General features: G+C 51.2%; 1 protein-coding gene across 2 annotated transcripts in view; it reads left to right on the top strand.

The window, feature by feature from the left end:
- The window catches only part of PRKCB (protein kinase C beta), a 201,335-nt gene that overhangs the window by 124,605 nt on the left and 63,916 nt on the right, over window positions 1-12,814 (top strand). For both annotated transcript variants that reach the window (XM_081170868.1, XM_081170867.1), the window contains exons 6-8: window positions 2,600-2,756; window positions 4,121-4,255; window positions 9,554-9,650. In XM_081170868.1, coding sequence (XP_081026994.1) covers window positions 2,600-2,756; window positions 4,121-4,255; window positions 9,554-9,650 — 389 coding nt within the window. The remainder of the gene's footprint in view (window positions 1-2,599; window positions 2,757-4,120; window positions 4,256-9,553; window positions 9,651-12,814) is intronic.

The raw sequence follows: 12,814 nt of genomic DNA, 5'->3' as shown, positions 1-12,814 counted from the left end.
ATCACCCCACCTGGCCACGACAATCCCTGGGTGCTCCCTTGGGCCACTCGCCTGACCCACCTCGCAGGGCTGTTGTTGCGAGGATAACACGGGGAGAACCACGCACGCCCCCGGGAGCTCCTTGGAGGAGAAAGCGGGCGATGAATGCAATGCACGAAATATATGAGAGGCGACCAGGTTTTGCAGGTGAGGGGCCCCCACCAGCCTCCGCTTCCAACACCCAGCGCAATGACGCCGAAGTTTCCCCCCGGGCTCGGCTCGGGGAGCAGCGCTGCTCCCCCCCCGGCTCCCCTTCGCCCTCCCGGCTCTCTCTGGCGCCCACTGGGGACCCCCCTCACCTGCCAAGTCCGGAGCGCCGGTGGAAGTTGCATGCATGCATGCAGGGCGCCGCGTTGCCATTGCATTGCACTGCACTCCATGCAACGCCTGCACGCATGCATTGCCTTGCACGCCCGCCAAGGAGTCTCCCCGCGGTCAGATGCGTCCCCTCCGGCGCGGATGCAGCATTGCAAAAATAACACACACACCCCGACGCAGCCCTACCTGGGGGGCAGCCTCCGCCGCCGCCGCTCCGCCTCCGCGGGGATCCCCGGGCTCCATCCTGCCGCCCGATCTCCGCTGGGGCGCAGGCAGGCTGCGCGGGGTCTACGCGGAAGAGCCCCTGCCCGCCCGGCCGCCGCCGCTGCGCTCATTCCATGGCCGGGAGAAGAGCGCTTCAAACAAAACGCCCGGCCCGCCAGGCCACGCTGGGAAACGTAGTTCGCGCACCCCGCGCGGGCGCGGAGCCCAAGGGCGAGGGGACTACGGATCCCGGCAGCCCCCGCGCCGGGGACGGAGGGGGAGAGGCCGGGTGCAGGGATGGAGGGACGGGTGGGCGAGCGAGTGAGTGAGTGGCAGCCGCCAAGCCTTCGCCGAGAGCCAGGAAGGGCCTCCCCGGAGGAGAAGGAGGAGGAGGGAGGCGCAGAGCGGGAGGGAGGGAGGGAACCCCAGGGGTCATCTAGTGACGGCGCCCCAATCGGAAAATTGACTTTTTTAAAAAAAATCTTTCGAATTTTTTAATTTTTCCCGCGGCACACCAGGCAACATCTCGCGGCACACTAGTGTGCCGCGGAACAGTGGTTGGGAAACACTGAGTTAAAGGATGGAACTTGCTCCCATGGGAGGCAGTGATGGCCACCAACTTGGATGCCTTTAAAAGAGGAGGCAGAAGAGGTCTCTCAATGGCTATTAGCCCTGGTGAATATACTCTGCCTCCACAGCAGTAATGCTTCTGATGACCAGTTGCTGGATACTGCATGAGAGGAATACGCTATTGTGTTTGTATTCCCTCAGGCATCTAGTCAGCTTCTGTGAGAAAAGGATGTCGGACCAGATGTGCCATTGGCCTTATGCAGGCATAGGCAAACTCAGCCCTCCAGATGTTTTGGGACTACAGTTCTCATCATCCCTGACCACTGGTCCTGTTAGCTAGGGATGATGGGAATTGTAGTCCAAAACATCTGGAGGGCCGAGTTTGCCTATGCCTGGCCTTATGTTACAGCAGGATGTCCTTAGGTTCTTAGAGTTTGTTCACAAGGCAGCCTACGGATAACGTGGAGTGCAGGGACCTTTCCCAGGTACTGCAGCACCATCACGGTTGCTCCTGGAAATTTCAAGCTCTCCTGCCTGTCTTTATATTTTAATGATGCCAAACATGTCTCAGCTGTCAATCCAGTTAGGCGGCAATTACCTTAATTGAGGCTTTTGACAACCAAATCGTGGGCAATTCTGCGGGTCAGCTTGGCGTCAGGTAGATGATTTCTTCTTTTCCCTGTATCTTCTCGTGCAGAATCTCTAGTGGCTGCATCTTCAGGGTTGGCCTGAACATAATTTCAAAGAACTACGCTGAGTGGCTTCCATTTTGGAAGCCCCGGCTGCAGTGAAACTTCCCAAGGGGCCTTTGGAAGCAAGCAAGGAGCAAGCAAGGGAGTCAAAGAGTCCATCCTGCCTTTCAGGGATAAACAAGGCATAACATTAACATATGAACATAATAAGAGCTTGCTGGATCAGGCCAAAAAGGGCCCATCTAGTCCAGCATCCTATTCTCACATGCGTTCTGGTGTTATGAGAGAGGGAGAAAAACTTTTCTTTATCCTTGGTGTTTCCAGTGTGCAAATGAAAGAAATAAAGTGGATAATAATAATAAAGTGGTACCTCAGGTTAAGTACTTAATTCGTTCCGGAGGTCTGTTCTTAACCTGAAACTGTTCTTAACCTGAAGCACCACTTTAGCTAATGGGGCCTCCTGTTGCTGCCGCACCGCTGGAGCACAATTTCTGTTCTCATTCTGAAGCAAAGTTCTTAACCCTAGGTATTTTCTGGGTTAGCGGAGTCTGTAACCTGAAGCGTATGTAACCTGAAGTGTGTGTAACCCGAGGTATAATAATAATAATAATAATAATAATAATAATAATAATAATAATAATAATAACTTTTATTATTTCTACCCCACCCGTCTGGCTGGGTTTCCCCAGCCACTCTGGGCAGCTTACAGCACTCTGGGTGGCTTACAGGATGCCCTGGTCCTTTCCCACTGAGTCTTTTCTCTCTTCCCTTTCCAGTACGAGATGCCAGAAATCTGGTTCCAATGGATCCCAACGGCTTGTCAGACCCGTATGTGAAACTCAAGCTCATCCCTGACCCGAAAAGTGAAAGCAAACAGAAGACTAAAACCATCAAATGTTCTCTGAACCCTGAGTGGAATGAAACCTTTAAATTGTGAGTACAGCTCAATGGCAACCTTTGACATCTTCTGACGGGTTCCTGGGACTCCAACTTGAAACAGAAAGGGTGGGGTGGGGTGGGGATGGCTGGCTGGCTGGCTGGCTGGCTGGCTGGTGACGCTCTCCTTCGCTGCTGCTCCAGAGTTTTGACTCAATGGGTCAGGGAATGGCCATGATGACTCCATTAGGGTAATAGCAGGAGCCCCAACCATGTGAGAGATGCCCATACTGTGGTGTTGCCTCACCTGGATGCAGGTGCCACAGTGGTGTGGAGGGGGGAGACACCTTGTGGGCTCCTACTGCATGGCAGCAGAGCTTCTGATTGTTAACTTTGGGGTATAGGAAGGTGTCACATGACAGCTATTCCCTAAGCATGGAATGGGGACCTCTCATGGGTCATGGGTGCTTTTTCAGACCCTACACCCCAGCTGAGACCCTGCTGTGGCTGGGACTAAGCCTTGAAACCATTGCGAAGAGTCTGTGTGCACCAGTTTGCACAAAACTGGCATGTGCTGATTCTTATGTATAGATGCAGATTTAGAAATTAAATGTCTCAAAAGGCAAAGCGACAAATTTCCCACCCAGGCCACCTCAGATAAATGCTTTGATTTGCTTGTGCTCAACTCCACATCAGTCCTTCTCTAATTCATTTACCCCAGATTATTTTCCCAACAGACATCTGAAGGCAGCCCTATTCAGGGAAGTTTTTAATGTGTGACATTTTAATGTATTTTTAATCTTTGTTGGAAGCCACCCAGAGTGGCTGAGGAGACCCAGCCAGATGGGCGGGGTACAAAACCCCAGTAAACTACAACACATCCCTCCAATTCACTTCCCCCCAATTCCCCCCCTTCCTGGAAACACCCAGGGCCTGGGACCCCCCAGAGACCCACCCATAGTAACACCCCTGCTGAGCCCAGTTTCCTTCCACCGGTCCCTCCTTGCAGGGCTGGTGCTTCCCTAGAATGAATGGGTTGCAAATGATGCTGTGCTTTAATTGCTGAGAAACGCTAAGCGGATTTCAGAGCGAAGCGGCAGGCTCCTTTCTTCAGCTCCTCTCCTCCCTCGCACCCATCCTGTCAGCACTGCTGAGAATGCCATCTCACGCTCCGGGTTGGCGCTGATCAAAGCCTTGCATTTCAATCGCCAGGCGCTCTGAGGTCCTCCATTTGAAGGGGACCCTGTCAGGAAATGAGGCATTAGAGGAGGCACGTCCGCCGAAAACCGTGGCTTCATTTCATAGCTGCTGATTGATTGAGTGCCCACCTGGAAGGCGTGGAAGCAGCTTGCAGATATAGCTCCCTCCAAAAAGAAGATGCCTTTTAAAATCTCTTTCCTCCTCCCTTTTGTTTCTACCAGCCAACTGAAAGAGTCTGACAAGGACAGGAGGCTATCTGTGGAGATCTGGGACTGGGACCTGACCAGTCGGAATGATTTCATGGGGTCGCTGTCCTTTGGGATCTCAGAGCTGCTGAAAGCTGGAGTGGATGGCTGGTAAGGTGGACCTGCCTCTGAAGGGGCTTGGATCAGGGCAATCACTAGCCAGCTGGTGCCCTCCAGATCTTTGCTATCTACCGTATTTTTCGCCCTATAGGACGCACTTTTCCCCCTCCAAAAATGAAGGGGAAATGTGTGTGCGTCCTATGGGGCGAATGCAGGCTTTCGCTGAAGCCTGGAGAGAGAGAGGGGTCGGTGTGCACTGACCCTTCTCGCTCTCCAGGCTTCGCGGACCTCTCCGCAAGCAGCGGGTGCGCTCCCGCTGCTTGCGGAGAGTTGCCGGCATGCCGAAGCCTGCGCGCGCTGAGATCAGCGCGTCCAGGCTTCGCGGACCTCTCCGCAAGCAGCGGGAGCCAGCGCTGGGCTCCCACGGCTTGCAGAGAGCTGCCTGTTTGGGGGCTGGGGTCGGGGGAAGCTCGGGCCTCCCCCAGCCCTGCGCCTGGGGGGAAAATAATTTTTTCCCCTTTATTTCCCCCCAAAAAAACTAGGTGCGCCTTATGGGACAGTGCGTCCTATAGGGCGAAAAATACGGTATTTATTTCATTACATTTCTGTCACACCTTTCCTCCAAGTAGCTCAGGTGGCATACATGGTTCTCCCCATTTTATCCTCACAACAACCCTGAAAGGTTGGTTAGGCTGAGAGGCAGTGACCGGCGCCCCAGGTCACACCCAGAGAGCTTTGTGGCCGAGTGGGGATTTGAACCCTGGTGTCAGGAGCTGGAGTCAGGCGTACATCATCAAGGAAATTATAAAGCACCTGATGCCAGTGAAGTTAACTCTTGATTCAAATAAACCCAAACAGCACAGTCCTAGTGGTCACAGCAACCCTTCCCAGTAGGTCTTGGCCCAATGAAGCAGTTTTGAGGACTGAAGGTCCCCGCCTTCCCACCGCTCTGTAAGTCCCCCCCCCCAGTTCCTTCCCTAGCAACCTAAATCTCTGTCATCTTGTCTCTCTTTGCTCTTCCTTCTTCATTCCTCTGCAGGTTCTAGGAGACCAGGGGGAAGGGGAGCTGGTCACAGCAGGAGGGGGAGACTCCCTGGCTTCATCAGCAGCTTGCCTCATCACTGTCTCCTGGGCCCACTCCCCTCCAGCCTCCTCTCCTGTCTTTAAGTCTGAACTGCCCTCCGTCACAGCCTCTTCCTGCTCCCTAAACCCTGTTGCCTCTTCAGCTTCTAACGCCTCCTTCCCCCAGTCTGTTCCTTCTTCTCCCTCTGACCATTTGTCGTCCTCCCACCAACATCCCCCTGGCTCTGAGCCTTCTTCCCCTGAGGGTTCCTTTGGGGGTTCTCCAGATGGTGCCTCCCACCACTCTTCTACATCCAGTCGGTTCATGACACCTGGTCTCCCAGGTCTTGCTTGGTCCAACACTCCAAGCACTACACCAGACTGGCTGTCCTTGCTGGGGCTCATGGGAGAGGTGGTTGAAAACATCTGGAGGCCATGGTGGCAGGAGGTCTTGCTGAAACAAAACAATGGGAGTGTATTGCCAGGTAGGGATCTGATCCTTAGGAGCCCAGTTTGCATCTGCACCAGGCAGAGTTGGTTGCAGAGAACCCAGCAGAGAGGCTTCCTGCCCCTCCCCAGGATGAAAGTTTAATCTGTGGATGTGAAGAATGGGATTACTTGCTGAGGCTTCCCTGTTTCCTCAAATGAAACACTGTCCAAAGCAGTTAATTACTGTCAGTCGAGGCGGGCAGCGTGGGCCTATCAACTCCCAGAGGAGTAGGGCCTGTTTGTTTCTGTTTTATCTCCCTCAGCAGGAAACAGGATTTTAATTTTCTTCCTTCCCGCTCCTGGTGCTGAAGAGTTGGGTGACCTTAGCGAGCAGACCAGAATGCCTATAAAACTTCTGTGCGTGCGGCAGGTAGCAGATCTAGCTGGTCCTTCTGTGAGCTGGAGGGGGGACTCTTTGCTTGTCAAACTCCACACCTGGATTTGAGGATTCATCCTGGAAGGTGCTGTTTTGAAACCAAGGGGAACAGAAGAACCGAAGAAGAGTCTGTTGGATAAGGCCAATGGCACATCTCACAGTGGCCGAACAGATGCCTGTGGGAAGCCCCCCATCAAGATTCAAGCACAAGAGCTTTCGCCCCTCCTGTGGTTTCCAGCAACTAGAATTATGAAGCTTCACTGACCCCAACTGTGATGGCAGAGCATAGCCAAGGGAGAAAGTTAATGCCATCCTGACCAAGTCAGCGCTTGTGAAATATATTTGTGGAAGTCAAAAGGGTGATTTCTAGGTCCATTGACATCCTGGGCTAATGGCAACAGGTCCTGAAATCCCATGGATTGCTCTGTTCCAGGATGCCAAATGGGGAAGGGCTGTAGTAGCTCAGTGGTAGAGCATATTTTGTGCATACAGAAGGTCCCAGGTTCAATCCCCCTGATGGCATCCCCAGGTGGGACTGGGAGAGGCATTCTGTCTGCAACCCTGAAGAGCTGCTGCCGGTCAGTGTAGACAATACTGAACTGGGCGGACCAATGGTCTGGTTCGATATCAGGCACCTTCCTATGTTCCCATTTAAATCAGAACCATGAGGACTTTATTTTTAGGAAAGGGACATGGCTCACCAGTAGAGCACCTGCTTTGCATGCAGAAGGTCCCAGGTTAAATTTGCCCTAGTGGCATCTCCAGCTAAGCCTTGGGAAGACACCCCAGCTGAAGCCCAGCTGCCAGATAGTGTGAACGATACAGAGATAGGTTGTCTTCACTATCTGTGTTACCATCTTAGTCTCCTGATGAATTCACACGCACAGTTGTAAATCCACTAGTAGTTGTGCTTACTGGACCAAGACACTGTGCCACCTGAGGTGCAGATGGGGTACACACACCTCAGTTTCCCCAATCACACACGCCCCTTTCTGCCCACTTGAGCCTTCCTTTGATTCTGATGATGGAGCAGCCTTCTCCACAGCACCTGAGGGCAGTGGGCTTGCTTAGGGGTGTGGAGGTCTGGGTTTTCTAAGTTTTCAAAGGAACCACCCATGGAAACCCGAGCAAAGCATAGGCAAACAGCAGGATGTTTGTCCATCTGCACGGCAGACAGACAAGAGAACCGTTCCGTTGACCAAATGGTTTTCCCAAAATGCTAGAAGGACATTAGCAGTAAGTCAATCATGGACCAATTTGGAATGCACTCCCAGGGAGACGGTGATGGCCATCTACTGAGATGACTTTAAAAGAGGATCAGACCAATTCATGGAGGAGGGGGAGGCTATCAATGGCTGCTAGCCACAATAGCTGTGTTCTGCCCCCATGATCAGAGGCAGTCATGCCTGTTGTTGGAAGGCACAGGAGGAGAGAATACTCTTGTGGTTGACTTCTGCTTACAATGACTTCCCATTGGGGCATCTGGTTGGCATCTGGTTGAGAACAGGATGCTGGACTAGATGGGCCATTAGCCTGATCCAGCAGATCCTTCTTATCTTCATATGTTTTCTGCTGTGGGCTGTCAAGGCGAAGCAGGGATGGGGCAGTTGGATCTGGCGTGAGTGGAGCAGGGTTGCAAATGAGTCTGGGCGCCGCTTCTGGTTGGCACCAACCGCCACCACTGCCAACTAGACATTGCTCAAGCCCCAGGAGCAGATCCATGTCACATCTGAGTCTGCTTCAGTGCTGAGGACCCGTCCCTGCAGGGCCTGCAGTCTGAGGAGCTGAGCTTAAGATCTTCAGGGTTAGTAGCGATGAGCCGGAGGGGCGTTGGTTCGAGGCAAGCGCGACGGGCCACTCCTCCTCTGAATTTGCCGCAAGCTCTCCGAAGGAAAACAAATTGCAAATTTCCTCCAAGCCCTCGCTGCCACCTGTGGAGCCGTCTCCAGCGGGGAGATGGGCGCACATTAAAGAGCATGTAAAATATGGTAAACAGCTCCTTGCTGCATTTTTAAAAACCGTTAAGTGGAGATCTAAGTAATTTTCCTTGTCACAGTGTTTGGCTAAAGTAAACTCCGGGAGGTGGGAGTCTCCAGTGCATTTTTCATCTCTAAAGAGCCGCAGCAAATGGAGGCGCGGAGTTGAAGGGAAGGGTCCGTCCTTGCATTATGCAAATCCTGCTTTGTTCCTTCCCTGCCAGTCAGGCGCACCGCCGCGCTCAGCCGATAATGGCCCCCTGATAAACTCTTCCTCTCCGCTGAAAAGATCTCATTGACAGAACTGGAGCTTCGCCTCCAGCGGCAGAAACTGACTCACAGCTGAATGACAATTCCATGATTCCCCGTAATTGCTTATTAGATTTTGTTTGTTTGTTTGTTTGCTCCCCTCCCTTCTTCGGGGGGGGGGGGTCTTTGCTTTGTAGAAGGCTCTTCCTGAAAGGGTGATGGAGCTACTTTTCTGGGATTGGAGATTTGGAGATTAGAAAATTACGGAGCCAGTATGGTGTAGCGGTTAGAGTGTTGGACTAGGACCTGGGAGACGAGGGTTCAAAATCCCCACTCAGCCATAAAGCTCTCTGGGTGTCAGGAACTGTTTGGGTGAGGGAAAGTGGTGGGAGCCAGCTGCCCAAGAGCCTTGCAGGAAGGACACAGAAGAAGACGACTTAGATCCAGGATCCTGGTGGTGGGACACTGAAGAGCAGTCTGGGGAAGGGACGAGCTGGGAGGTAGTAGCAGGGGTTTTGAGCGATCAAGGGAAGCCAGGAGAAGGAGGGTGTTCCAAGACAGGGTTAGGCTGAGAGTCACAGTGTGAGTGCAGACTCAGACAGAGAGGAGTCAGAGGTTGGCCCTGCTACACAGCAGCAGGACAGTCCCAGTCCTGCTGGCTCTTCCCCCCCTCTGACACCCCGCTTGAGGAAAGTCCTGTACGTTGTCGAGCAATGAGCCCTGCAAGCCCAGAGAATAAGCCCCTCCTCTCCCCTGCTTTCCTGCCTTGTGGATGACCTGGTATCGCTTGATAGCTCCTTGACACTGGGTGACCTTGGGCCAGTCACTGCCTCTCAGCCTAACCTACCTCACAGGGTTGTTGTGGGGATTACATGTGGAGAGATAGAATGCCCCCTTGAGTGTACATGGATGCTTAGATCATTTTTTAAAATGTGGAATATAAATAACAAAAGTAAAGCAATTACCTGTGCAGTGGAGGACTCCATAAATAGTTTCATGGAGGCAGGGTGCTTCCCCCTCCCAGTACCTTGGAACTGAGTCTGCCTCCAACTAGACTAGAGGCTCTAGACCAGAGCTTGTTTTCCTAGAGCTCATTTGGGCCCTTCAGCCGCTTCCATTGTTTTCCCACTTCACCTTGCTTGGGTTGCAGCTTCTGACTCTGGTTCTGCTTTGCTTACCCAATTTCCCCCTGCCTAGGTTTAAGCTGCTGAGCCAGGAGGAGGGGGAGTACTTCAACGTCCCTGTGCCCCCTGAAGGTGAAGAGGGGAATGAAGAGCTCAGGCAGAAGTTTGAGGTGAGCAGCCCTTCCGAAGGACCAACCCCCCAACATCCTTCCCCTGAATGAGGCATTCCACGGGGGAGAGAAGGAGGTGTGGGGATGTTCAGGGTGGCAGGAGAGGTTATATTGTTTATTAATATCCTTCCTAAATTGCCCTTTACTTAGTAGAGTTTACATTCCCCTTCTCACGCACAGGAGAAAGCTGGTTGCAGGCTCGTTAGAACCTCTTACTATTATGCCATTCAATCTGCCTCAGATTGAATTGTATGATCCTGGTAATATCCCCTTTTAAATCCCTCCTAAAAGAATAAAGACACCACAGTCTTATTCATAAGCAATAAGAAGAAGGTTTACTCATGATCAGGCAGAGCACAGTATGATCCTGAAGGCAGGCTTTAGGCTTAAAGTTACAGTGGTACCTTGGGTTACAGATGCTTCCGGTTACAGAAGCTTCAGGTTACAAACTGCGCTAACCCAGAAATAGTACCTCGGGTTAAGAACTTTGCTTCAGGATGAGAACAGAAATTGTGCTCCGGCAGCGCGGTGGCAGCAGGAGACCCCATTAGCTAAAGTGGTGCTTCAAGTTAAGAATAGTTTCAGGTTAAGAACGGACCTCCAGAACGAATTAAGTTCTTAACTCGAGGTACCACTGTTCAAGCGTATACAAACGGGTTTACCCCATATGGGAGATGACCTGGGGAGACTGCAAGCTAGCAGTCCAAGACGTTTGCAGGACGAAAGGACGATGGAAAAGAGAGAGAGTGGCAGCATGCCTTGGCCTTTTACCAGGTCTGGAAAGGTCACGCCCACCCACTAGTCACATGGAAGGAAGGATGCTCCAGGCCAGGAGGAACAGGAAGTTTTGACTGGCTGGACAAACATGTCAACTCTAGCAAAACAAGGAATGTTGTATTTGACTGCTCTCAGTGGATTACATCCCACAGGAGATTCACAAGTTGCAAGGTTTTCAGAGGAGCATAGCCAAGGGTCTGAAAACCAAGCCTGATGAGGAACAGTTGAGGGAGTTGGGTCTGTTAGCCTGGAGAAGAGAAGACTGAGAGGCAACAGGATAGCCATTTTCAAATATCTGAAGGGATGTTACGTTGAAGACGGAGCAAGCTTGTTTTCTGCTGCTCCAGAGGGGAGGATCTGAACCAACGGATTCAAATGACAAGAAAGAAGATTCCCACTATACAGTGGCGTAGCGTGGGGGTGCAGGGGGGGCCGGCCGCACCGGGCGCAACATCTGGGGGTTAGGGTTAGGGGGCGCAAATCCATGGGTTAGGGGGCGCAAATCCACGGGTTAGGGGGTGCAAATTACTTGCCTTGCCCCGGGTGCTGACAACCCTCGCTACGCCACTGCCACTATACCTTAGGAAGAACCTTCTGATGGTAAGAGCTGTTTGCCAGGGGAACGGACTCCCTCGGAAGGTGGTGGACAAGAGATGTGACTCCTGTAAAGTAAGGAACTGTGGACTTGCAGCACAAGACCTTGGCTCTTAGCACCATGCTTAGAGGAACAGGAAGCTTATGTGTGATGCTTGGGATAGATCTGTTCCTTCATCCAGTATCCAAGAATTTATTTATTTCAAAAAAATTATACTCTGCCTGATTGGGAAGAAAAACGTGGTTTACAAGAAAAATGAAAAGATACAACAATAAGATTATCAATAAGAAGAATTAATAACGATTTAAGACTTTCAAAAAGTTAAAATAACAATACAGTCGTACCTTGGTTGTCGAACACCTTAGTTGTCAAACAAATCGGCTCCTGAGTGATCGAAACCCAGAAGTGAGTGTTCCAGTTTTCAAATGGTTTTTGGAAACCAAATGTCCGTGCTGCTTCCGTGGCTTCCAGTTGGCTGCAGGAGCTTTGGTTTCCGAACATTATGGAAGACTAACTGACTTCCGGAACGGATTCCGTTCGACTTCCAAGGTACAACTGTAGACCAAAACAGATTAAAACATGAATCAACTTTCTAAAAAACTGGGTAGGCTTGTCTAAGCAAAGATGATTTTAGCAGGCACCAAAAAGAGTACAACAAAGGTGCCTGCCTGCTATCAATCAGCAGGGAGTTCCAAAGTTCAGGTGCTTCCACATTCAAAGATGGAGTTCTTACAAATGTGGAATGAGTATTATGTGGCACCTGTGGACAGTGCCAGGTCTGCAGATTGAAGTGGTCAAGGGAGCACAGGTGCGGTAATCTGATTTCACAGGTAAACTAGTCCCAGGTTGTTAGCTCCAGGTGAAAACACCCCAGGGCAAGGGGATTCTGGAATGAATTGGACCCTGCTACTGGCTCTTTGCAGGAAAGGAGCATTGCATCTGCCAGTTTTACTCTGCGTTCCAGCTCTCCAACGGTGTTTTTGGTAGCAGAGGGAGCCTCCCCCCCCCACCAGGTGACACCAGGAAGCCTCTTTTGTGGCTGCCGTGCAAACCTTCTCTCTTGTGCTCGGAGCAGCTGCCCCAATTAAACCACTGGAATCAGCTTAATGGAATTTCATGCTAGGCTGAGCTCTGGGCAGGCTCCTCCAGTGTGACATATTTTTTCAGACATTAAAACGAATAAATTGTGAGATAGCTCTGTCTCTGTGCGCGTGTGTTGTTTAACAAATTGTGCTCCGGTGAATTAGTTAGCCACCAGACTGCGGTGGGGAAGGGAAGGCTTTGCACGAGGGATGTGATTGTTCACCATTCTTCCGGCAAAGCTCCTTTTAAACAGTCAGCAGTGATTGGAAATTGCAAACGGAATAAGCATTGTTTGTCCCTTTTGCAAAGCAGGCTTGATCTACTGCCATCCATATCAGACATGCACATTTTCATTCAAACTTCTTTCAAAGGAGGAAACACCACCTTTTTGCTATTGTGGGACAAGCCTTTATGTCCAAGGAAGTGTTGCTTTTCTTTAAAAAAAGAAAAAAAGAACTTGCAGCTGAGGATCAGTGCAGGATAATGCAAAGAGCTAGGATCAGTGCTTTTTTTCTTTAAAAAAATGTTTAGGGGTAATACTGCCCCTCAACGAGGCCAAACTTAGATCCACAAAATGTTTAGGGGTGTGCGTACCCCTGTGTCCCCCCGGAAAAAAGCACTGGCTAGGATCATGTGTACACAAGCTGCAATCATCATAGTATTTCTCCCCCAAATATTTTATTGTTGTCACTTATTTATACAAGAAGCA

Source organism: Podarcis bocagei (assembly GCF_964188305.1).
Source record: "Podarcis bocagei genome assembly, chromosome: 14".
Classification (NCBI taxonomy): domain Eukaryota; kingdom Metazoa; phylum Chordata; class Lepidosauria; order Squamata; family Lacertidae; genus Podarcis; species Podarcis bocagei.
This window is presented reverse-complemented; position numbering and strand designations above follow the sequence as displayed.